At 41.1% G+C, this 27,734-nt stretch overlaps 1 protein-coding gene across 1 annotated transcript in view; it reads left to right on the plus strand.

Moving 5' to 3' along the window:
- Window positions 1-27,734, plus strand: part of F8 (coagulation factor VIII) — a 694,472-nt gene that overhangs the window by 220,893 nt on the left and 445,845 nt on the right. Inside the window, exons 10-11 of the mRNA XM_053474021.1 lie at window positions 1,715-1,802; window positions 23,882-24,093. Coding sequence (XP_053329996.1) covers window positions 1,715-1,802; window positions 23,882-24,093 — 300 coding nt within the window. The remainder of the gene's footprint in view (window positions 1-1,714; window positions 1,803-23,881; window positions 24,094-27,734) is intronic.

Here is a 27,734-nt window from a genome sequence, read left to right on the forward strand (position 1 = left end):
GTCGATACCCTGTTCTGTTTTTCATCATAGGCACTCACTGGATTACTTCTGTTCTACATATATAGGGCTATGCCACTCTGCCCCCTGATATGCCACTATGCCCCCCCGATATGCTTTATGCCCTCGATATGCCACTCTGCCCTTAAATATGCCACTCTGCTCCCCTGATATGCCACTCTGCCCTCCTGATATGCTTTATGCCCCTGATATGCCACTCTGCCCCCTAGATATGACACTCTGCCCCCCCGATTTACCAATGCATCCCCAGACTCCCTGGTGTCTAGCAGGGGCAGCCGGTGGACGTCTGTGCAATGCACGTAGACAACCTCTGCCGCTGCTCGCCACTTCCGTTGGGGCTTCTATGATAGAGAGTAGAGAAGTGTAACAGGGTCACTGTACCCAAGGCTGGGTACCACTGTTGGAGGGCTGAGGAATCAGTCACTACCCTCATACAGATAGCTCCTGCTATCCAAGGAACAGTCAGGCCACCATTCGTAGTAAAACAAGAACAACTTTTATTAAAATCACAGAACTTATATAGATCCTTAATTCTATTAACATTCTTGTTCTCAATGTGCACCGAACCCAACTCTCAATCCCATCAGCTCACATCTCATCACAAATCCCATCAGTACACAGGCAATGTATCTGGGGGAGGGGATTAAGGGATACAATGGGTTTCCCCTATCCGTCTTATCCCCCTGTAGTGAGGCTGCCATCAGGGCAAACAGGGCTGTGCTAGCCGATTAAGAGCTCCAGCCAGGTTACAGGATTGTTCCTTTGAAGGGCTGGAGCTGCAGCTACATTCAGTCTCTGGGCCGGTTATAAAATAAAACACCTTATAAAATCTTACCGGGTCACGGTATCAGGAACCGGACACAAAAGTGTTCCGTGACCCGGCTAAACTTCACAGGAAAATATTAGCCTGGCCCTGTGACGTGGAGGTTGTCTGCGCGTATCGCACAGACGTTCACCGGCTGCCAGAGAGGAGGATGCAGGTCTCCTGCAGCGCTGGGGGGAATCCTCCTCTCTGGCAGCTGGTGAACGTCTGCGGGATGCGCATAGACAACCTCCGCAGGGGATTCTATGGTGGAGCACTGGAAGGTTATGTCACGCCTGCACTTCGCCATAGAGGCCCGGCGGAAGTGTCGGCACACATCGCGCAGACGTCCACTGGCTGCCAAAGAGGAGGATCCAGGCCCCCTACAGCAGTGCGGGGGATCTGGATCCTAACCCTGCTGCTTGCCCGAAGCAGGGCTAAAAGAAAAAGATAAAAAAACACCTGCCCGGCGCCCGAAACTGCACGTTCTGGGCGTTGGGCGATACGAATTACACTAAACCCCGAATATATATTCGGGCCAATACGGTATTATATTATATAAATTGTACTTAATACAAATGTTACTGTGGTTCTTAGCCCAGCGCTAACCTTTCCTTTTAGTTGCTTGCACCTTGGGCCACACTATTGCCATGAGGTCAAGCAGTGTTTTTTGACCCCACTGTGATCTCACCTTCATGAGTGGGCTGGTTGGACCAGAATTTGGGCCAGCCTTGGAGTAGGAGAAATGGTCCCTGTGTTTCCACAGTATAGCCTCTACTGTAAAAGTTCTGTGCGATTAACCTAAACCACTTTTCTCTGTGAAACAGTAAAAGTACAGGTATTGAAACAGACTAAAAATCATTCTTAAAAGTTTCTTTTTTTCTGTGATAACAGATTATGTTCAAGAATATGGCTCGTCATCCTTTTAACATATATCCTGAAGGTCTAAGTAGTATAACCTCTGAGAAGCCCTACCTCACAGGTAACACTGAATTTCATAAAATGTTAATATCATTGTAGTGAATATGCATATAGGATGAAAGGTAAATGTGTTATGTATCAATGTGTTAGTAAGCCTGATAAAATGATAAAATATATAGTGTATAGTATATAGAGCTGTGGCCACATGCACTATGGTACAATGAATAGGAAAGAATCAGTTATAGGAAAGAATTATGTATGTGCTATGAATTAGAGTGTATTATATCCCATGTTAAAAGGCTGGGTTACTATAAAAGCATGTTTTTGTATTACCAAGAAAAAATATGTCTAATAAATAAACCTCTCCATTGGTTTTCAGTATAAGAACATTTCAATGATATTGTTTTAAGCATTTTGATTCTTGTGTCCAGGAAGCTGATGGTGTTACATATGCATATTGTGGTGCAATATATGTTACTATAGCTGTGTCCATAATGTGTATTAGTCCTGTCTGGATTTAAATTTGTTTTGTTTGAGCATGAACTTTATGAATATTAAAGCTGCTTCATTTGGTACAGTGCCTTGCAAAAGTATTTAACACTCTTGGTATTTTTCTCTTTTCTTGAATTACAATCTGGATTTTTATTTGTATTTATTTGTAATGGACTAGGGCTGCAACTAACTATTATTTTCATAATCGATTAGTTGGCCGATTATTTTTTCGATTAATTGAAATAAATTGAAATAAAAATGTAAATCTTTCATTTATTTAAAATAATTTAATAAAGTAACGTAGGATGTAAAAAACAAACAGCAGAATAAAAAAACTTTGATAAAAATGTTTTTATTTCCCAACCTGCCCCCCCCCAGTTATGCACATTTGAGCCCAGGCTTGCCACACTGCCTCCCAGATATGCCACATACCCCCAGATATGCCACATACCCCCAGATATGCCACTCCGCTCCCCACATATGCCTTATACCCCCAGATACGTCACTCCATCTTCCCCAGGTATGCCGTATACCCATTATTACCACGTATTACAGCTATAGTAACATATATTGCACCACAATATGCATATGTAACCCCATCAGCTTCCTGCACTCATATATTTGCAGACTCGTTCACAGACACAATACTTTTATAAATAAATACAGGGTTAATCTTCAGTGCCCCCAGGATTTAGATTCCCCTCAGTTTGCCCCCCTTTACCTCTAACTGCACCTTAAGTTAACTTTAATTAAATTAACCCTGAAGAGAAGACCTCATTAACCATAACTGCCCCTAAATTAATCCTGAAGACCCCATCAACCACAACTGCCCCTAAATTAACCCTAAACACCCCATCAACCACAACTGCCCCTAAATTAACCCTAAACACCCCATTAACTATAACCGCCCCTAAATTAACCCAAAACACCCCATCAACCACAACTGCCCCTAAATTAACCCTAAACTGAAAGCTTCATAGCTGAAATTTTCAGCTATGATTAAAATAGTGATTCAGTGAGGGCAAGAAGCTGGTTATTTGACTCCAGATGAAGCCAATTTTCTGATTCAAGAGTTTCCACGCATTCCAGTACTGTATACGTTACCAAAACTCCACAAGAATGCACATAAGCCACCAGGCCGACCCATAGTATCCGCAAAAGGTGGACTTCTTGAGCCATTGGGTAAATGGATAGATTACCATCAACAAGATGCGATCCAGAACACCAGGAGTCACTTGCGTGATAGCCAAGCATTAATACAAATACTTAAAAATACATCTCTACCAGAGGGTGAAATTCAACTGGCGACGATGGACTCTTCCTTTACTTCTCACCATATCAGCAAAGGATAAAAATAGAAACAAACAGTGAACCAATCACGAAACAGAAACATATGATATAGCTGACAGAAGCCCCCCCAACTTCCTCTTTCTGCAGTCTGCCAACACGAAGAAGGACCGAACACAGAAGTTGCCAACGGAGCACACTTTATCCAACAATGAGGAAACCGCACCAGAAGATCCATATGAAGAGGATTTTATACTGAAAAAGAATCAAATTTGTGACAGCAAAAATATATGACATATCTTCAAGCTTCGACTTTTCGTGAGTTTTATTTCAAACCGTTGGCGTCGGCTGTTCTGTCTTTAGTGTCTAGATGTTAAAATTGCAAATATGAGCCTCCTGTCTTGCCATAAAATTACACAATTATTCTAGACATGATGACCGAATATTTGGAATTTTAATAAAGACAGGAGGCGAATATTTCCCTCCCTTAGGTTATATATTTTCCTTGGGAAGGTGTTTGGTTTCTATCATTTGCTGTGACATTGTTTTTATTTTTGAGTTTTTATTATATATTTATATATATATATATATCAATATATCCGTTAAAGAACCACCTGAAATAAAAGCGGTAGAAGCTGCCGCGCCTCTAACAGAATGGGCACCAAAATGCCTATCTATACCTGCTAAAGACAAGAGCCATCTAATCCATCTAGCTAAAGTAGGAGTAGAGACCGGGTGAAAAGGTTTTGCGTGAGATTGAAGGCGTTGAGAGCTAGTCGAAGGACAATGAATAGCTGTAACCGTCAAGTAAGTACGAAGACATCTGGCAATGCAAATCTTAGGATCGGAAGCCAGACACGGGTAAGAAATGGAGGAAGAAAAGGTTTTAGTACGTTTTCTCAGATGAAATTCAACACTTTCTGGAGAAAAAACAATGGCATCAGCTTCTAAAGCACAAACATCTGCAACTCTGCAAAACAAAAGAAGACATAAAAGCATGGTAAGCTTAGCTGATAATTGTCTTAATGAAAGAGAGTCATTATCTGGCCAACTGCATAAAAAATTTAAGACTATAGTGACATCCCAAAAGGAGTCATGACGGGAGGTCTACTTAAACGACTGCCTTTAAGCAGTCTACAAACTAAAGGGTCCTTGCCAATAGGCCCTTCTTTAGAACCAACATGAGCACTGGAAATAGCGTAATGGAAAACATTAATAGAACGGTATGCTTTACCTAAGGAAAACAATTCCGCTAAGAAATTTAATAAATAATTCACAGGGCTGTATGAGGATCAACCTGTTGTCCCACACACCAAGAGGACCAGGCTTTCCAAGCAGCCCAATAGGATTTGTGAGTACCAGGTGCCCAGGAAGCTCGGAGTAGAGCTTGAGCTTCTTGCGATAGTCCCGAGACAATTGAAGATTCCCCGATACCGTCCAAGCAACCAAAGATAAACGACCTTCCAGATGAAGCAGATGGAATTGACCCTCAGAAGAGATCGTCCAGCCCTGGATAAAAAACGTGTGTCCTTCTGGAACACTTTCCTCATGGACGTTTTGGCTTTAGACCATGAGGTCAACACCGAAACGTGGCGATTCAGCTCTTTGACAAAAGAGTCGCCAAATAGTAAGCCATTAGCTGTAAGACCCAATTTTTTAGAGCCCAGCTCAGCCAGACGTGCATCCATCCGAAATAAAGCTGCCTTTCAGCACTCTGTTGAGAGAGCCACATTAGCATTGCCCAACAGGGATATGACCCTAAAAGCCCAATCACGTATAATTTTTGGGTCAAGGACAGCATCATTTAAGAATGCTCTATCAGCCAGGGATAGGATTTGTGTAATGGGACCGACTATATCCAGAAGTTTATCTTGAGCCGATTTAAGGCCCTGCTCCAATCCCTTGTGGGAATCCCTTTTATTATGGGAAAGAAGTGTGACCACATTAGGGTCAAACTCCAGAGTCATACCCACTTTCCCCGGTATCACCGGGCGAGGGCATTCTGCCCGGAATTTGTTACGTACCTCTTTTTCTAGAGGGTGTGATAGCCATTTTTTGTAAATATAGAGCGATATGCTCAGAAGGGGCCCATTCAGTAGCCCTAGGATGGCGCATAACGGCGGGATTGAAAAGCACCTCTCTGGTTGGATCCAGAACCGGGGTGTTGGCAATAGGAGATTTAATATTCTGTGAATTAGTGGCATTAGCGGCTGACATAGATTGATGGGGCTCACCCATCATAGACTCACGGACGATAACAGAATACTGGGATTCATCAGATGAAGTGGCATGCCACTCATCAAGGAGTGTCATAACACCCTCAGGCTTATCAGGAACTGTAGAAACATGACCCGACCCAGCAACAGTATGAGAGGAGCTGGTATATTTAGAACGTTTGGCAGGGGCCTTACCCTTGCAGGCTGTCGCACTTTTGCCCTTCCATGGGCGTTTACGGGTATAAGAATCTTCCGAATGATCGTAATCATACACATTAGACTCTAGCAGAGTCTGTTCAGGAATAGGGTCTAGTGATGCAGAACCCTGAGTAGGTGGAGGTTGGGTCATGTGTTCAGACATTTTAGTCATAAAAGCTTCCATAGAGGAAGCAAACTTAGATTCTAACCAAGTTAACAAAAAATCTTGAGAGGGGCTGGGATTTTCAGCCATAGTAATTACAATAAGAAAGGGAAATACTCTAAAAATATATATATTAATGGAACTGAAGCAAGAATAATAATAATAACCTTAATAACAATAAGGTACAGGGGCTCACCCTACATGCACCACAGAGGCTCACCCAGCAGAATCAAGCCTGCTAAATGAAACAAATATACATATCTTTAAAAAAATATATATATATATAACAGTCGAAGAGAAAAAATAGTCACCACTCTGAACTTTGTTCATTTAAACAATGCACTCTAAGACATTTTCCATATAAAGACCAGAGATCCACACTCCATTGAGATAAGAAACAATAAAGGAATATAAGCAATGCAAAGCATAATAAAATGTTTGAAATTCATTTAAATTGTCTGCTTATAGAGAACCACGCGTGATAAGTACCATATTTGCTCGATTATAAGACGACCCTGATTATAAGACGACGCCCCAAAATCTAAATATTAATTTAGGAAAAAAACAAAAACCTGAATATAAGACTACCCTATAGGAAAAAAGGTTTTACTAGTAAATATTAATTCATGTAAACAATTTTTTAATAAAATCTCTGATTGAGAAAAATATATATTTATTTCCTTTTATTTGCCAACCTGCCTCCCCAGTTATGCACATCTGCCCCCAGGATTGCCACTCTGCCCCCAGAAATGCCTTATACCCCCTATTTGCCACTCTGCCCCATGATGTGCCCCATGATGTGCCTCCAGAAATGTCTTATACCCTCCTATATGCCACTCTGTCCCATGATATGCCTTTTAAAAGGCATATCATGGGGCAGAGTGGCATATAGGGGGTTAAAATGCATTTCTGGAGGTATATATATATATATATATATATATATATATATATATAACTGCTAACAGCAATCACACTCCTATAAAGCCAAGGCAGCCAGTACATGCTGGAACCTGGGGATGATAGGAGTGTGAGTACAGCCTCCCTATGCCATGCTACCACCCCCCCTTACACATCCATGCTATCACACACACACACTCATTCACAAACATTTAAATACTCATTTATTCCATTAATCACACATATCTCCTCAAAAACCCTCCCCCACCCCCTTACCTGAACTGCAGATCTCTCACTGAAAGACTGGTCTTGTCAAGCCAACCTATTAGCATTCTATGAAGAAGTTAGAAAAAATATAGACCTGGGGGTGGCTGTAGATGTGATTTATCTGGACTTTGCTAAGGCATTTGATACGGTTCCACATAAAAGGGGCAAATGTCTCTATGTGGATCAGAAATTGTCTAAAAGATAAAATGCAGAGGGTTGTTGTGAATGGATGTTTCTGAGCCTGTACGCAGGTATTAAGTGGAGTGCCTCAGGGGTCTGTCCTCGGTCCTCTTCTTTTTCATTTATTTAGAAATTATCTCCCAAGCTGCATTGAGAGCCATGTCACAGTTTTTGCTGATGACACAAAATTAGGCCGGGTAATTCAGACTAATCTTGATGTTTCTTCTTTGCAGGAAGATTTAGACAGAGTTGGGGACTGGGCAGACTTGACAACAGTGCGCAATGCCAGGAAGCAACTGCGAGGGCCAATAAGGTTTTAGCATGCATAAAAAGAGGTATCGATTCAAGGGAGGAGGATATTATCTTGCCTCTTTGCAGCCCATTGGTAAGACCTCACCTTGAATATGCGGTACAATTCTGGGCACCGGTCCTTAAAAAGGACATTAATGAATTAGAAAAAGTGCAAAGGAGGGCTACGAAATTAATATTGGGTGATACTAGTTATGAAGAGAGACTAAAAAAGTTAAAATTATATATGCTATAAAAACGGTGTCTCAGAGCTAATATGATAACATTATATAAATATATGTAGGGCCAATATAAAGAGCTCTTCAGTGACCTGTTCATTAACAGAAATATACAAAGAACAAGAGGTCACCCTCTGAGACTGGAAGAGCGCAGGTTTCATAGATGACAAAGGAAGGGATTCTTTACAGTGAGGACAATAAAGGTATGGAATTCACCTCCAAGGGAGGTGGTGTTATCCAATACATTAGATACCTTCAAAAGGGGCCTCGATATTTTCTTAGAAAGGCATGACATACAGGGATATAAATAGAATAACATTATTTTAGAGTTTCTTGATCAGATTGCCTCTTGGAGTCAGGAAGGAATTTTTTCCCCCTGATTGCTGAATTCGAAGTAGCTTAATTGGGTTTTTTTTTCCTTCTTTTGGATCAAGAATAGGAAGGTTAGGTAGAAGGGTTGAACTCAATGTATTTTTTTTATAGACATCTGTATAGTATGGTTAGGTTTATGGTCAAGTAGATATATGAGATCAGGATTAACGGGAATGTCGAGGTTTTGGAACGCATCAACCGGGGTATTCACGGGGTACAAAGTAACATCCCCTATGTTGATGCGTGAGTCTTGGGGTACCTTGATCAGTAACACAGAAGACGGTAAGGGAATCGCCTTATCGGTCACTTGATCTTTCCGGAACACACTCTTATTGTTATACAGAGTACTGACCAACAATTTATCTTTCACGAAAATAGCATGTACTTGTACCAGTTTTTTCCATAGTATACCATGTTTAGTGTACTCAATTCCACATAAAGCATTGGTAAAATCATATATAAAAGAATTCCCATCACACTGAAAGTTATTGTCTTTAAATTTGACACAATCTGTTTGAAACCTCAAAACATTCGGAGTTTGGATTTTTACATGGATATTGTCAGGGATCTGGCTAGTCCGACCGACTACCTCCGCTGACTTGTGCCCCCTTAGCCTGGGACAACACACTCTTTGCCCATTTTCCAGTCACTAGCCGAGACTCAGTGTAGGGTAAAACATTAAGAACACTTTATTGTACGCAGGCACAGGTATATATATATCCACATAATCACATCAACACACAGAATGAGAAGTCTGAGTAACATAACCGCCCCTTTTAGCTGGGGGATTCAGGTGTCCCAGGAACAATAGGGGAGATAAAGGGATTAGCTGCAAACAGACCCCCACCTCTGATATCTTCCACCGATCGTCAGGCAGGAGCCCTGGCTGGGCACCCTGTGGAGATAATCCTGTCTGGTTCACAGAGGGCATGGTGGGGCAGGAGGCTATTCTGGCCGCCCAGCAGTTCCAAAAGTAAAACCTGTATGTCACGGTACCAGGCCTGGCGGTGTGGGCGGCAGAGGGCAGCTTCTGGGTCGGGGCAATACGAAAAAGGGGTATAACATAGAAACTGGGTTCCAGACGAACAGGCGGTTGGGCCGTATAATATCCACAGCGGTGTACCTGAATGGACGAGTCGGTCACAGATATCATCCTTCCATGTTCTGACATAATATATAGTTTTCAACTGAATAGTTTTCTGTGGTGTAACATAGGGAATTGACAATATGAAACATATTTCTGTAAGTTCTGGGTTGATGTAAAGAGGAAGAGCACTTCCCATTTCATAGGCAAGACTGGTGAATACAAGCTGCCTTAGAATCCTCTTTCTGTAAGAATGAATACGGGAGTCTCTTGGATCATGATGCCAGAGGATGGTCCTGGCTTTGTGATCGGTTCCACCCGTATCTAAGGACACAGGAGCAGGACGATCCAGATGGTTGCTACATCCTTCTTGTACATCTTACATCAAAGAAATACAGAACTCGATTTGGACTCCTAACCTTAAAATTCAAGAAGAATAGTATAAGTATACATACGTTCAATGTCATTTGCCATAAAGATATACCTATCCTAGCTTCTTAGCAAACTGCGAAAACGTGCAATATAGCAAGTGTTGTAGTAAAACCATCTTCCTACCGGTCATCATTTCGAAAGGCAACATTTTAGTAGCAGTACTAGGTGTAGCTCTAATTGCCATTGAGTATATTAACTATGGACTGGTTATAACACTCTGATCCTCCGCTAGAGGCTGCATGGTAGCTTGCACTTTACATCTAAGATCTTCCACATTTTTGTCATCTTTTCACTTGTGAAATGACTTCCACGATCTGACTCAATTCTCTGAGGAAGGTCAAATCTGGAAAATACATGATTAATTAACCCCTTAAGGACAACTGGATGTCCTTAAACCCATTAATGACAATGCATTGGGAGCCCATACATGTACGGGCTTTGTCGTGAAGGGTTTAATAATGCGGCACACACAGAAATAGTGTTCTCTTTACATGGAATATGTTCTACCCATTTTGTAAACATACATGTAACAGTTAACATATATGTGTTACCTCTTGAAGATCTAGTTACAAGTCCTATGAAATCAATTTGTATGTCAGATCAAGGTAAAGACATTCCCCCTTTCTGTTGGTGCACGATGGGTTGGAGAATGAGGTTAGAATTGCGGACAAATCAAACATCCTCGGCAATAATAGTAGGCATAATCACGCAGTATCCCATATGTGATTTTATCCCCACGATGACCAGAAGTAGGTGCATCAAGTGCATGTTAAACCTCTAAATGCGGTAGGAACTACCCATTGTTGTATACCATGTTTGGATGTTCTGATTAGCGATTCATCCAACAAACTGAGTTGGACAGTATATTTCATTAAGATTCGCAAGTCCTCATTATTTTTACAATCATCAGTAATAAGATTGGCAGTAGGATATTTTAGATACTTATTTTGCTTATAATGGACTTCTAATGGCCATCCCTGTAAAGATAAAGCCCATGCAGTTACTGTCACGTATCCTTTCACTCTGCAAATATTGTAGAGGTTGGTGTTGTTTCTACAACAATTTTCTCGCAGTGAATATAGTTCCGAAATTCTGCACTGCCCATACGGCAGACAATATAGAATGTAGAATTTAACTTCAACAGGTGACAAGGTTTTGCTAGCATATACAGTGACCTTGTTCATATTATCCTGTTTTTGATACAAAACTGCACTAATGCTTACGTTAGTAAACCCTGTTTCCAGATAGAAAGGCTTACCTCCCTCTAGATATGCTAAGCAGGGTGCCTGAGTGAGTTTTCTCCTTAACTTATCTATGGCTTTGTCCTGGGCTTCCACCCAGTTCCAACTTAAATCTTTCTTAAGCAGCTGTAAAAGAGGTTATTTCTGCATAGTTATCAATAAACTTACTGGAGTAATTGGTCATTCCTAGGAACGATCTGAATTCTCTGACACTGCTAGATGTTTAGTCAGTCAGAACGGCTTCAACTTTTTTCTTCTGTGGATTTAACCTTTCAGAAGCTACCTCATGTCCGAGGAAGTTAACCTTAGTATGACACCATTGGGCTTTCTGTAACAAAATTTTAACTCCTGCCTCTCTTAACTGATTAACCCCTTAACGACAATTGCCGGTCCTGGCACGACACGGAAAAGCATGTGCTTTACGACAATTGACGTGCCAGGACCGGCACGTCTTTAAACGGGTGCAGAAAGCGATCTACTTTCGCTTTCTGCACCCAAAAAGCGTTGCTGAATGCCTCGACCTCGAGGCATTCAGCAACGCCGCGATCGGCACGAAGGGGCCATCTCTGGCCCCTCCACGGGGCGTCAACATCCGCCATACTTTGTATGGCGGCGGACGCCCGTTTTAAAAGCGTTTAGGAGGCGATCAACGATCGCCTCCTAAACTTAAATGGTGTCGCTGGAATGCCTCGATCAGGAGGCATCCAGCGACACCAAACACTTACCTTTCGATGGGCTGTGACCGCTCCGGAGAGCGGTCACAGCCGCAGCTGCCCGTGATCTTCGCCATCAAGCAAGATGGCCGCCGCCCTGCAAGAGATACAAACAAGTTTTAAAGTTCGCTAGATGGTCCAGACCATCTAGAGAACTCTGGCTCCACTTGCAGGTTGAATACAGGTACTGCATTCACCATGCAAGTCAATGGAGCCCAGCTTTCTAATCACAGTGTGATTAGTAAAAATAAATAAAAAAAATAAAATAAAATTAATAATAATTAGAAAAAAATAGTAAAAAACCAGTAAAATGTAAAAATCATTTCCCACTGATGTCACTATCAGGGGAACCTCCAAGTTGAAAAAAAATGTTAAATTTTTTTTAAAAAAAAAAGGCAAAAAAAAATAAAATATATATATAAAAAATATATTTTTGTGAGCAAGTCCTAAAATTAGCATATTAGCTTAAAACAATTCTCGCATGGAAAGAGTTAAAATACTGGCATATTAAATGCCCGTGGGGTGTCTACTTTTAAAAAAATGTATGATTTGATGGGGTAAATTGAATTGGCCGGGTTCAACAATGTCCCAATTAACACCGGGAGAAGGATGGCCACACATATAATTTCCAATTAGAAAAATGCACACGTACCAAATGTGGCCTTTTAGTTCCCCCAAAAAATGACAAACCCATGCATGTGGGGTATCACTGCATTCAGGAGATGTTGCTGAACACATTATGGGGTGTCGTGTGACAGCGGCATATACCAGGAGCTGTAAATTCATGCATAAAGTAGGTATGTGTGGGAAAAATACACACACAAAAATACTACTGCAAACTTTGAAAAAATGCTGGTGGTAAAATGTGTGCATGCAAAGAGTTAAAATACCAGCATTTAAAATACCCTGGGGTGTCTAGTTTTCAAAAATATATGGTTTTGTTGGGCACACTGAAATGGCCCGGCTCAAAGATGTACCAAATAGGGTATGGGCAGTGGATCCCCAAATGCCAAAGTTCAACATTGAAAAATGTGCATGCCCCAAATGTGGCCCTTTTGCCCCCAAACAGCCAGGCAAAATCATTCATGTGGGGTATCACTGCGCTCAGGAGATGTTGCTGAACACATATTGGGGTGTTTTGTGATAGTGACATAAACGAGAACATTTTAATTCATACCTGAATTGAAATGTGTGTGGCAAAACAAATGCAAAAAAATGACTACCATAAAGTTTGACATAGGCTGCTGGTAGAATAAGTGCATGGAAAGAGTTAAAATACCAGCATTTGAAATACCCTGGGCTGTCTAGTTTTCAAAAATATATGACTTGATGGGGTAAAATGCATTGGCCGGGTTCAAAGATACCCGAAATGGCACATGGGGGGAAGAATTACCAGATTTGGAAAAAATGGCTTTGAAATAGCAAAACGCTACCTGTACTTATTGCCCCATAATGGGTAGAAAAAAGCAAAAAAAACATAAAAACATTGGGTATTTCCAAACTCAGGACAAATAGTAGAATCTATTTAGCAGGTTTTTTCATTACCTTTTATAGATGAGTAAAAGATTTTTCAACTAAAAGTTAGAAACAGTCATTTTTTTCTAAATTTTTCACCATATTTTATACTTTTTTTAATAGTAAATAATATGATACAATCAAAACAATGTCATCTAAAGAAAGCCCTTCTTGTCCTGAAAAAAACAATATCTAATGTGTGGGTTCAGTAAACGGGAAAGAAGAAAATTACAGCTAAACACAAGCAGCGCAGAAATGTTAAAAAGGCCATTGTCACGAAGGGTACAAAAAGTAAAATCAGCCTTTGTCACGAAGGGGTTAAGGACATGTCTGATTTCCAAGATATGTCTGTTAAAAGGAGTACTTTTGAGTAAGATATCATCCACATAGGCTAAGGTTCCCCTTTTAAATGCATCAGGCATAGCTTTATGCATGAATACCACTAATTCATGACCAGAATTTATGTAACCAAAAGACATCCGGGTCCAAGTATACTGCTGTTTCCCAAATGTGAAGGCCAATTTATATTGTTCCCCCTTGTGTACCGGGATAGTCCAGTATCCCTGTGCACAATCTAGGGCAGTGAATATTTTGGATCCCTGCATTTGTACCACGGGCCAGTCAGACATATATACACGTTTATTTCTGCCAATCAGGGACACACTATGAAGCGCATGAGAACACACAGAGAGAACTATATATACAAGTATGAATAGTGGCAAGACAAATATCACAGGATCTAATTATCATGTCAGGAAGGAAGTGCCGTATTTGCTCGTTTATAAGATGATCCCCCAAAATTTGAATATTAATTTAGAAAAAAAGAAAAATCCTGACTATAAGACTATCCTATAGGAAAAATTTTCTACTAGTAAACATTAATTCACACAAACTATTTTTTCATATTGAACCCCTTCAGGACCGGGTTTTTGCTATGTCTTTCTTCAACAGTAAATTATCTCTTCTCAGTTAGTGCACCCACACAAATCATATATTGTTTTCAGCACAAGTAGGGCTTTCTTTTGAAATAATAATTATATATATAAAACATCATTAAGTATGAAAAATATCTAAAAATGTGGGGGAAATTAGGAAAAAAAAGGAAATATTTTCACAGTTTCATCTATAAAAACTTAATAAAAACCAGTGCAAATGGAAAAAAAAACCTCCAAAAGTGTATTTAGGTACTTGTCCTCTTTTTGGAAACACCTCATGTGCCTGGTATTTTCATTTATTTTATTTATACAAAAGTATATATGACATTCCAAAGAATGTTCGGATAGAATGGGTTTGTTAAAAATGAAAAAAAAAAAAAAAAAAAAACTAAATGTTACTGCAATGTTTAGGACAGACTGGCACTAAAATGGTTAAATAAAAAGTGTTGAAAATTAGATGCCCCGTATTTAAATTTAACCCCCTAAAACTCTATATATTTCCTAAAGCTAGACAGCTCAGGGAATCTAGTTAGGGGCATATTGGCCTGTCCCATGCAGCTGATTCCACACTGGCGATTTCCAAATTTAGTCTAACAAGAAAAGAAAACATTTTTCACATCCACTTTGCGGTTTCACCATGTTTATTTTTCTGAGTGGATGTGTGAAAAAACAAAATAGGTCTTGATTTGTGTTCATTAACAGCCCCCGAGTACAGCGATACCCCAAATGCATAGATATTTAAAAATTTAAATGCGCACATTCCAGTTTTGACTCCACAATGTCTGAGACACATGACTATTAAATTGTTTGGTTTTAAATTATTTTTTAAATATTTTTTTATCAGATTACTTGTAAGTGACAAGTTTAGGCCGCTGACATTGATCAGGGAGACTGATCAATAATCAGTGACTTAAAGTGTCACTGACAAGTGATCAGTTAATAATTACCGTATTTGCTCGATTATAAGACAAGGTTTATTTCAAAGCAAATGTCTGCGCAGACAAACCCCGCTGCTAACCGCACCTCCTTCCGGTTAGCAGCGGGGGTTGTCTGCGTCCATCGCGCAGACATTTGCTCTGAAAAAAACCTTGTCTTATAATCAGATAAGCGATGGACACAGACAACACCCACTGATGTGCATAACTGGAGGGCAGGTTGGAAAATAAAAGGAATTAAAAACAAAATATTTTTCTCAATCATAGCTTTTATTAAAAAAAATAGTTTACATGAATTAACATTTACTGGTAAAACTTTTTTCCTATAGGGTCGTCTTATATTCAGGCTTTCTTTTTTTCCTAAATTAATATTCAGATTTCTTTTGGCGGGGGGTCGTCTTATAATCGAGCAAATACGGTATGTATTTTTTTTATTAATAATTTGTGTTTTTTTTCATAATTACCCTAGATGACCCCCTCTCTCTTTGTAGGGCAGGGTCATCCAGGGGCTGCCATAATGATCAGATCACTCCTATTGGCCAGGAGTGATGTGATCATCATCACCAGACTTTGATTGGTTCTGCAGCAGTTAATAAACTGACAACATTTGACCTGGAAGCACCCTGGACTTTCAGGTCAGTGCTATTATTTTTTAATTAAAAAAAAAAATGTTTTAACTCTTTCAATGCTGATGCTCCATTGAAGCACAGCATTGACCGATATTTAGTCCCCACAAGCTTGTCCCCACAAGGGGTCATACCCATACTCCCTCAAGATTGTAAGCTTAATGTATCGGTTTGTCTTAGTCTGTCAATTCTTGTCTTGTCACACATGAATATATATGTATTGTATTAAGCGCTGCGAAAACTGTTGGTGCTATATAAATAAAAGATAATAATAATAATAATACACAATTGCGGCATTGAAGGGGTTAACACTCCATGATTGCTCTTAATTGAGCAGTCGGGAAGCAAGGGAGGGTTGGGGCTGGTCTCCACACTCATGTGGAGACCGAAGAACCCTGTCCCTGGTAGACCGATGATTGCAGGGAGGAGTCTCTTTGATCACTCCAGTAGGCAGACCACAGCAGCAGAGCCCGGTACAAAATGGGTAATAACCCCTAAAGGGGTTAACGCTGCACTGACGCTCTCATGGAGTGATCAGGCAGCAGGGGAACTTGTGTGGGGACCCAATCAACAAACAACCCCTTTCCCTGTGGCAGCTGAAAACGCGATTGCTGGTTTGCCGGCGATTGCATTTTGAGCCGACAAAATCCCTCCGTGGGAGTGATCGAAGGCTCGAGGGCGGGCTCGGGGTGGTTGCGCAGGTCTGCCCAGACACCTAGCCAGACAGCAGCGCCCCCGCGATCACCCCTATTGTGGTGATGTGGGGGCGTTTGGGATGACCTACCTGGTACCTCCCGGTTTGCAGCTACCATGCAACCATGGCATACCAGGTAGGTCCCAGTCTCGAAGGGGTTAATAAAAACTAAGATCGATAAAAATGCCTTTTTATTTCCTTTTATTTGCTGACCTGCCCACCCAGTTATGCACATCTGCCCCCACAGCTTGCCACTCAGATATGCCACTCTGCTACCCAGATATGCCTTATACCCCCTATATGCCAACCTGCCCCCTGATATGCCTTATAGCCCCTATATGCCACTCTGCCCCCAGATATGCCTTATACCCCCCTATATTGCCACCCTTGATATGCCTTATTTCTCCCTATTTACCATTTTTCCCCCTCTGACATACCTTATTGTTACAGGGTCACCGTACCCAAGGCTGGGTACCCCTGTTTGAGGGCTGAGGAATCACCAGTCAGTCCCTCATATGGATAGCTCCTGCAATCCACGGATCAGTCAGACCACATTTCGTAGTAAAACAAGAACTCCTTTATTACAAACACACAGAACCTCAATTCAATCTGCACCGAACCCAACTCCCAATCCCATCACCCACACCCCATCACAAATCCCATCAGTACACAGGCGATGTATCAGGTGAGGGGATTAAGGAATAACCTGTGTTATCCCCCCTGTGGTGTGGGTGCCATCTGGGCAAACAGGGCTGTACTGGCTGATTAAGAGCTCCAGCCAGGTTACCTGATTGTTCCTTTGAAAGCTGGAGCTGCAGTCACATACAGTGTCTGGGCTGGTTACAAAATAAAACGCCTTATAAAATATTACCGGGTCACGGTATCACGAACTGGACACAAAAGGGCTCCATGAAGGTGGACAGTGGCGTCTCCAGCTTTCATATTATGGGGGGGCACAGGGACCAAAGTAGGGGGGCTTATTGTAAAACGCTACATATACACTCTATGTACGTGTGTAGACAACCTCCGCTGCTGCCGGTACTTATGCCGGTGCTTCTATGACTGAGCACCGGAAGGTTACATCACGCCTGTTCTCCTTCATAGAAGCCAGGGCGGAAGTACAGACAGCAGCAGAGGTTGTCTGCGTGTATCACAGACAACCTCTGTTGTACCTCTTACCTGTTGAAAGTACACATTTGACAAGATAGTTGCCCGTGATGAATCCTGTATGTCTACAGAAACATAATATCTTCATTCATGTTCTTCTGGTTCACATAAGGAATTAGAATGTATCAACATATTACTTGTCTTCCATATGTTACCTGTCTCTGCAGTAGTTCCAACCTGTTCTGATCTATGCACATTCTTACCCACAAGTTCTTCCTTCTCAGGAATGTCATGAGCATTCTAACTGCTACTAGCGGTTGGCATCTCATCAGGTAACTCCTTCAGAGCCGGTTCCTGGGAACTAGGTGCTTTTAAAGACAGGTTAGCTTGCGTCCTCCCTATTCAGAAGTGGAGGGACCACATAGGTTTTACCATCATTAACACAATTACCTGATAGATGGCGAGGATCTGGAAATAGGCATTACATCATCTGATAACCGGTTCTGGACTGCCACAGAGGCTTTACTCATGCTATGATCTATTGCGGAGGAGCTGGTTTTGTAGCAGGACCTACCCCTAAAAAAGGATTGGGGGTCGCTGTAGACATAGTTTGACTTAACTTAGTCATTTGTTCCGTTACATTTTTGATTTGGTCACTCATTTGAGTAACATGATGATGTAAATCATGTATATAAAGATTTAGGTCATCATGTCATAAATAAGGATTTGCTAGATCTGTTCCCATTAGTCCTGTAAATGTTCTCCTAAACGTGTCCCTTACGAAAAATTACTGCAGTTTTTTCTGAAGTAATACTGCAGTGTTTTGGACATGAAAAATCTGCAATACTGTACTTTTACTGCAGTATTACTGCACATTTATTGCAGTTTTACTGCATTTGTACTTCACTGTTATTTTTGTAATGCAATCAAGCTGCAGTACATTGAAGTACAACTGTAGGTTTGCAATATAATGACGTAAAAGTGCAGTAAATGTACAGTAATACTGCAGTAAAAGCGCAGTATTGCAGTTTTTCCATGTCCAAAAAAACTGCAGTATTACTTCAGAAAAAACTGCAGTAATTTTTATAGATAAAACTACCTCTGCAGGCAGAGAATTCCACATCCTTATTGTCCTTACTGTAAAAAAACTTTAGACTAAATCTCCTTTCTTCCAGTCTAAACGCATGTGTCCTATGCATAGTCCTGTTTATGAACAGATTTTCACATAATGGTTTGTATTGGCCCCCGAATATATTCATATAATGCTATCATGCCCCCTATCATATTCCCTTTTTTTTCCTCTCTCCTCTTTTTTTCTTCCCCAATTGGCCCTCAGGTATTTTCTCTTGTCATTTTTCTCAGAATGGCTACTTTTAATAGCTTCCTAATTCATATAAGGACACCAGGGGAATGCATGGTTGGTCTGAGAAAGTGTTTCTCAGACAAAGGGAGGGTGAGGGTATATCTGGTCTATCCAGACCCTCTTGAGAACTCTCGAGCTCCTCCTGCAGGTGGAATGCAGGTACTGCACCCAACCATGCAAGATCAATGGAGCCCAGCTCACTAATCAGAGTGATTAGTACAAAAAAAAAAAATAATGTTAAATTTTTTTTAAAAACTATGGTAACATGTAAAAATCCCCACTGTCACCAAAAAAAGCAAGTCCCACAATTCTTTATCTTCACAAAAATTCCCGCATGGAAAGAGTTAAAATATTGGCATTACAAATGCCCATTGGGTGTCTAGTATTAAAAAATGCATGAGTTGATGGGGTAAATTGAATTGGCCGGGTTCAAAGATGTTCCAAATATGGGACATGGGGGCAGTAGGATCAGATGTCTAAATGGCAAAAAAAATACACACCTCACAAAGGCGGCCTTTTACCTCCCAAATAACCCTACAAATGCATGTGGGGTATCACTGCGCTCAGGAGATGTTGCTGAACACATATTGGGGTGCTGTTTGGCAGGGACATATACCAGGCGCTGTAAATTTATACCTGGAGTACAACGCGTGTGAAAAAAAAAAAAAAAATTTTTACTACCATAAAGTTTGACAAAGGCTGATGGTAGAACTAGAGCATGGAAATGGTTAAAATACCAGCATTTGAAATACCTCGGGGTGTCTAGTTTTTAAAAATATATGATTTGATGGGATAAATTGCATTGGCCGGATTCAAAGATACCCGAAATGGCACATGGGGGAAGAATTACCAGATTTGGAAAAAATGGTTTTGAAATAGAAAATCGATACCTGTACTTATTGCCCCATAACGTGCAGAAAAAAGCAAAAAAAAAAAACATTGGGTATTTCTAAACTCAGGACAAATAGTAGACAAATTAGCAGGTTTTCATTAGTTTTTGCAGATGAGTAAAAGTTTTTTGTTTAAAAAGTGAGAAAAAGTAATTATTTTCACAAAAAATCCCCATATTTTATCATTTTTTTATAGTAAATTAGATGATATGATAAAATTAATGGTATCTAAAGAAAGCCCTGTTTGTCCTGAAAAAAACAATATATAATGTGTGGGAGCACGACATGAGAAAGAAGAAAATCACAGCTAAACAGCAACACTGAAAAATGTTCAGAGCCATTGTCCCACAATATACTATGAGTAAGAAACAGTATTGCCCTTAAGGGGTTAAGGAGTTTAATTACCTTAGAGGCATCATAGACAGGTACGGGCAACCCCTTAGTACGCTTTTTCGCTCCACTAGAGTTACGCCTGTCTGATCTGTGTGTTCTGGCCATAGGGCCACCTTGTAACATTGCAGATGGATCACCTGAAGTATGACCTTCTGATCTCATCACTCTCAGCCACCATCTTATTTTCATCACAATCAAATGAATCATGTGTATCAGAGAATTTAACCTTATGATTCCGTTGTGACTGAACAGAAGCCAATTGTTTAACCTGTTCCTGTACAGTTTGTAATTACTTACTCAAACTTCAAACAGTAGACTGTCACGGTGGTGTGGGTTTTAATTCATTCATCACCTTCACCATTCAAAAAATAGCCATTTGCACACTATCCTGTTGGTCTTTACACAATTTGTCTTGGAGTTCTCGTATCTCCCTCTGATAGTTATCAAGATCATACCGAAAATCTGTTTCCCTGCTCTTAGCATCAGAGTACTGGCGATGAAGTGTAAAATACTTATCACCCCTTATAACCCCTTCACTCCCCTACAGATGTACCGGGACATCCAAAAAACGCCTATTAAGAAACCCCTATGGATGTCCCGGTACGTCCAGCCCTTCGTGCAGCACCAGGGACACATCCCTGCCGCTGCACGGGAGATCAGGCTGTCGTTTGACATTGCCGATCTCCTGTAACAGCTTACCGGCAGTTTCAAACGCGCAATCGGGCATTCCCTTCCGGGTTACGTCAGCAGTGACGCAACCCGGAAGGTCATCGGAGGACAGGATATCCCGAACTTTTCAGCTAATCATCCAACTATGGTATCAAAAGAAAGCTCTATCTCTCCTTGAAAATACATCACAGGAAAGGAGAATAATCGCTAAACAGACATACCGCAAAAATGGCAAAATTGCTCCGGGCTTTGAAGGAGTTAATTAATCAAACCTGTTTATAGTTAATTCCCAACTGTTTGTACTCTGCCTGGGTTTTCGTTTGCCTGATTCAAGGCTGCTTTAGAAGCATGTAAATCTTTTTGGTGACTAGACGTTTCAAGATCTCGCAACAAGTGAGAAGTCAATACGAGAGTTTACATGAATTAAACCATGATGAAAGGATTAAACTTTCCCTTAAATTTGGTATTTCAACAATAGTATTAACATCCAACCAAGGGTGATCCTTTAGACCAGGGGTGTCCAAGTTGTTTCTGCAGTGGGCCACTTCATCAGAAATGTATGTGTGCGTGGGCTGCACTCAAATATGGCCGTTTAGCTTTATAATGCATATTAATACAAGGTTAATTTGGCGATAATGAAAAAAAAGCAGTGGAATTTTTTTTTAATCAACTTTTATATGTCATTCTATCAATACTAAATCACTTAAACAGTAAAAAAGTCAGTCCACAAACCATTTAAAACAAATTTAGCCAAATAAAACTGCACAAGGCTGGAGCACACTGTGGGTACAAGCTGGATGACGCACATTGGAGGCACGGCCGGATTAAGAGCATCACGGGCCTGGTGCTGAGGATTTTGGTGGCCTTTTTTTTGGAAATAAATAAAATAGATAGAATCCTAACTAATTGGCATTGACATGTACTGCATAAAGATGACATAAGTCAGGGCTTGACAAATTTGTTGTGAATCTAGGCGCCAGCTAAAAAAGTTAGGAGCCAGGATTTTTTTTAAACTAACAGTTGATTAGGAGTGATCTGATCATCATCAGCCCTAAACTCACAGCATTTGACCTGAAAGCACCCTGGACTTCCAGGTCAGTGCTTGTGATGTGTTTGGTGTTAGAAGGAAACCAAGGTATAATCAACAGAATTAACGACACAGTTAAGGATCAGAAATCTACCCTGGGGGTCCACCGTTTTCTTAACAAGTTGAAAAGACAGTTGTTTAGAAATAAAAATAGAGACTCCCACTTTACAAGATTTTGCCATGGAGTGAAAGTGCCAAGGGAAATATTTCACAAAAAATGTTTTGGGGTTAGATTGCTTAAAATAGGTTTCCTGCACACATAAGATATGAGCACGCACTTTCTTGGCCTTAGAGTAAAGCATTCTCCGTTTATGGGGAGTACTAAGGTCATTAACGTTAAGTGACAAAAAAATTAATGGACGCCAGGTAAGAGCATCCGACAGCAAATAACAAGGTAAGTCGCGACCGATCCGTAAATAAGCCATATATTAATGAGTCATTCCAGAATATGTGAGTCAGAAGCAGCATATCAGTAGCCAAAATGTGACATATAATGTAGGAGCCTAGTATCAAGAGAACCGTTCCCAGAGAAAAACAGAAACTAACAGAACTGAAAACTTAAAGAGAACTTCAAAAGTGTTCGGCCCATATTGCCTAGGGCCGGTGAGTGGGGTGGGAACCTAGACTTTGTATAGGAGTAACACAGAAAGGTAGGGATCGTCCCTAAGTGAGGTAGCAAGACCTCCAACATGTGGAATAATAAAAAAATTTATAAAAAAGAAATGAGTTATAACTTGTGTGTATGCGGACAGGCAAGGGAGAGGACATGTGTAATGTAAAGAGTAAAGGGAAAATATGTTGTGGAAATGGAAGGACGTTAGCGATACATCCACCAAAGGGAAAGGGGAGGAGGAGGCCAGAGAGAGTAGACACACAATAAAAACGTGTACAACAACGCAGTAGTGTATATATAAAAAAATAGATGTGAGACAAGGAGTGTATCTTAATAATGCACAAGCGTCTTGTCATGCAGGTACAAAAAAAAAACCCACTTAAAACACACTTCCGGGTGGTACAGCTGTGTATATTGCCCAAATGAATAAAGGGTGCGTGCTTGCGTGGGAGTTGAGGACGTCTGGAGAAGCAGGGAATAATTCCAGGGAGCTGAATGCCTAATCGAGGTGCAACGAAAATGCTCAAAATACCCAAGTAAATGCCCAGGAACCGCTAGTGAAATGCCTTGAAAATGATAACGAAAATGCCCTGAGGGTGAGGGTCCTGAAGGAGGTCTTTATACCCTTCGAAACCCTTCCATCAAATACAGACTCAAAACAGCCTTTACATAAGTGATATTGCAGGTCTTGATGGTAATGCATGTTTTTTTGCTGATGGTACCCATGACAAGCATAACACAACATAGTAACAGGACCAGGGTATACGCTCATGTTAGTGGGCAAGGAATCAAAAATGCTTCTCTGCACCTCTCTGCCTAGATACTAGGGTTGGGGTGGCCAGGTGGAGATTGCCTCCTGGCCTGCTCCAAAGGTCTTCCGACCTGAAAAAAAAATGTATAGATCAGCCCAAAGAGGCTAAAACACAACAGGGTCACATAACACAACGTTACATGACACTGGACAGAAGGCGGGGCTACTTGAGCACCATGTGAATAGCCAGAAAGAAAGCTGACTGCAGGTGAGGTAATGGAGTAAGAGAGAGTGAGTTCCACCCTGCCAGCCTGGACTATGCGATAATTATTCATTGTCATGTAGTAGCGACTAATGGCCACCTTTCCCTCTCAGGAGCACCACTTCCAAATTACTTGGTGTATGTATGAGTGTTTTAGCATAGATGTGTAAGTGTGTTAATTAGCCTGGGGGTTAGGAAAAGGCATTTACTTATTATGCTTGTTCCATGCAGGTATGCAGTTGAAGAAATATCCTGTGTATCCAAATGAATCTATAACCTATATCTGGAAAGTAACCAAAAATGATGCCCCTGAATCCTCTGATTCAAGATGCCTCACTCGATACTATTCCAGTTCTCTACATCCACAAAGAGATTTTGCTTCTGGACTTATTGGACCTCTGTTGATCTGTACAAAGCAGACACTAGACCAACGTGGTAGCCAGGTACTAATGACACAGAAAACAATGTGCTTCCATACTGAAACATAAAATGTGATACATGAGGAAAATTATTTATTCTTTTACATTTTGTCATTTACACTATTTATAAATATTTAACATAAAAGTGCCAATTGTACTCTGCTTGTATTGTGAGTAGAGAAGCTTTAATGTTAGGATAGATAGGCTTGTAGCAAGGTGTTTTAAAATATGATTAAACTACATTTTTATAAAACGACATCACTTTTTTAGAGACATTTTATACAATCCAACCTCTACATTATGGTACATGCTTTTTTGCGCATAGTTTTGAGTTGCATCCTTGACTGCAGCTTAAAAAATACCCATTACAATGCATACCCTGCACTTGTCCTACTGTGCTTTAGGTTTAAAAAGAACTGTATGGGGCAGCGCTATAATTTTTAATCATCAAGGATCTCCCTCTAACCGGCTTAAAGTCAATCAAGGGAGGTCTGTTAATGCAGACCTCCGATCCTGCTCCCTTGCGATGCGCACGGCAACTGCTGCTGTGCGTTGGGATTTGCTGTCATATCCCAGCGGACAACACTAAAGCTGCACCCACCACCTTCTGTGCCCACTGCACCAGGAGATCTAATAAGAAGGAGGAAGAATGAAGCGGAGGAGGAAAAGGAGTTGTAGCGGGAACATTGACAGTGACAGAGGAAAAGTAGGAAGACATTGAGAGAGAGAGAGTGCGAGTGGATTAGTAAACGTGTGAGAGTGATGGGTGTTATGCTGTACCATTGCCATGTCTTGTTCAGTATATAATTATGGGAGTTATGTTCGAATGTACATCATAACTCCCATCACTATATACTATGCCAGACATTACATTTATATAAATGTGTGTAGCGCTGTTACAAACAGTCAGTAATATTAAAAATCAAGTAACAAACCGACACAAAAAGATAAGAGAACTTACAATCTATTAGTCGCCAGCAGGGGGCTCGTCTGCCATCAACCATTGCTGGCGACTAAGAGTTGCTCATAACTCCTGGCGCCGGAGCTGCTGCGTAGTCCGTACCGCGTTAACTCCATATGAACCCCTTCTACAAAACCGGAAAAAACAAAGAAAAAACAAAGAAAGAATGTCCACGAATATTAGCCCGAAGAGAAGACAGGAACAGGCGAATATTTGCGGAATATGAAGAATTTTTTTTCCCTGAAGACCTCCCTGGTGCCCAAGTCTAGTAGTTAGCATTAATTAATTAATGGTAGTTAAAACTATGCACTGATGCTTTTTAGATTGATTGTAAAGAAAAAAATATACTTTTTGAAAAAAAAAGGTTAAAACAGCATATACAAATTTGAGTCAAACTGTTTCTTGATGTACATGCAGTTTTCACCTTGTTTCCAAGAAGTAGATTTAAAAATGTTTAGTGGCTCATGTTTAATCAATAATCTAAAAAGCACATTTTTTTTTTTTTGCCTTCCTCTGGATCAACACGGTAGGGACACAATATGTATATAGGTTGAACTTGATGGACTTTGGTCTTTTTTCAACCTTATGAACTATGTTACTATGTTACCAGTGCATATACTTTTTCCAGACTTATATTGAACACTTTGATTAACTGATTTATATATATATATTTGCTAAACAGCTTGAAATTGTTCAAAGTACCTTTTTTACAGTAAGTTTTACTTATTTATAACACAACTTTTGGGACAGTCCGTGTGTGTGTGACTGCCTGAGTCTTTGTGTGTGACGGCCTGAGTCTCTGTGTGTCTGACTGTGTGTGGCTGCCTGAGTCTGTGTGTGTGTGTCGGAAGTGGTTACTAAAAAATTTGAATCCCACTACTGAGTATAACCCCTATCACTATATACTAAGCCAGAAACTGAAGTGATAGGCCTACACCACATCAATGTTTGGCTTAGTATAGTAGGGTTATGCTGCATTATTGTCAATGTCTGGCATCTGGCTCAATGTGTAGTGATAGGGATTACGCTGTACCACTGTCAATGTGTGCCTCAGTATAAAATGATAACCGTTATGCTGTACCCCCATCAGTGTGTGCCTCAGTATATAATGATAACAGTTATGCTGTACCCCCATCAATGTCTGCCTCAGTATATAATGATAACAGTAATGCCCCATCAGTTTGTGCCTTGGTATATAATGATAACAGTTATGCTGTACCCCCGTCAGTGTTTGCCACAGTATATAATGATAGCAGTTATCCTGTACCCCTGTCAGTATCTGGCTTAATGTTTAGTGGTAGTAGTTATGCTGTTCCACTTTTAATGTCTGCCTCAGTATATAATGATAGACTAATTTGTCACTTTGGACCTTGGGGTTTTTTTTGGGGGGGGGGTAGTAGAGAAAGCAGTATTATATGTTCAGTAAATGTTATTTATAAGTTATTAATGTATTTTTCCAGTTGACATACAGTTTACAAATTTGTGCAACAAATACTCTTGCCAACATTAATTTTCATTACATTTTAAAGTGTGTGTGGGGGTGCCACTTACATGATCCGCCCCAGGTGCCAAATACTCTAGGGACACCAGCGAAACAAACAAAACCAAATGAAAAAGCTCCACATTTGAATTTTAATTAATTTGCTTTATTTGTAGCCTGTAGTTGAGTTCCCTCTCTCTCTTTTCTGTCACACCCTGGGTAAGCAGGTTAGCGAGGGGCCTCGGTGTAGGGATAGTGTTGTCTGTTTGTACACTGCGGTACATGGTGCAGGGTAGACAGGCACACAGCAGACAGAAGAGCAGGACTGGGACTGGCAAGGCTGATGCTGAAATAGAAGCCCACTGGCAGGGCACACGACTGAAACCCACTGGCAGGGCAAACGACTGGACACACGGCTGGAAGCTCACTGGCAGGGCACACGGAGTCCTGGCAGGCCGGATAAGAATCAGAAGGACGGCATCAAAGCCGAATCGGAATACAGAAGGAGAGTCAGAAGCAAGCCAGGTCACAACAGGTAATCCAAAATAGAATGCTGCTAGCAGGAGAACAATGACTAAAGCCAAACAATGCAAAGGCCCAGTTTGCAGGCAGCTACAGGCCTTCATACTGCAGGGCTGCCGGTAACGAGGCCAGGTGACAACAATAGGAGGAGAGCAGAAACAGAGGCAGGGCGGCCACTAGAGGCTGAACTAGGAACAGCCTAAAAACCTGGATGCACAATACAGATGCCAGGAAACAACGGCAGAATGTCACATTTTGTCTATCTCCCCATGTAAATTCATTTACTGTATAAACCTTTTAAAGTCATGACTTGCCTGGTATGTCAATTGTCGCAAAGGAGTTAAACACTGTGTGGGATGTGTTGTCTGCTGCACAGTGGCGTCGCCAGGGGGGGGCCAGAGGGGGCCATGGCCCCCCCTACATTATGCTGTTCCCCCCAGTGTGCCCCCCCAATTAAAACGCTATACCATTGACCCAGTGTGCACACCAAGCTCCAATTGCAGCCGATGCGGCTGACAGCTTCAAAGCAGCTGTAAAACTGCCTCCGCTGGCCGCTTAATGGATTGCCGGCATGCCAATCACTGACTGAGGCTCTTCGTCCCGCCCCTTTGAAGGGGGCGGGCTCTTACGGAGCAGTTGCTTGTCACTGCCTGACAGGGAGAAGAGCACAAGGGAGAAGAGCTGCTGTGTTACAGTGGAAGA

Source organism: Spea bombifrons, chromosome 8 (genome assembly GCF_027358695.1).
Source record: "Spea bombifrons isolate aSpeBom1 chromosome 8, aSpeBom1.2.pri, whole genome shotgun sequence".
In the NCBI taxonomy this organism is placed as follows: Eukaryota; Metazoa; Chordata; class Amphibia; order Anura; family Pelobatidae; genus Spea; species Spea bombifrons.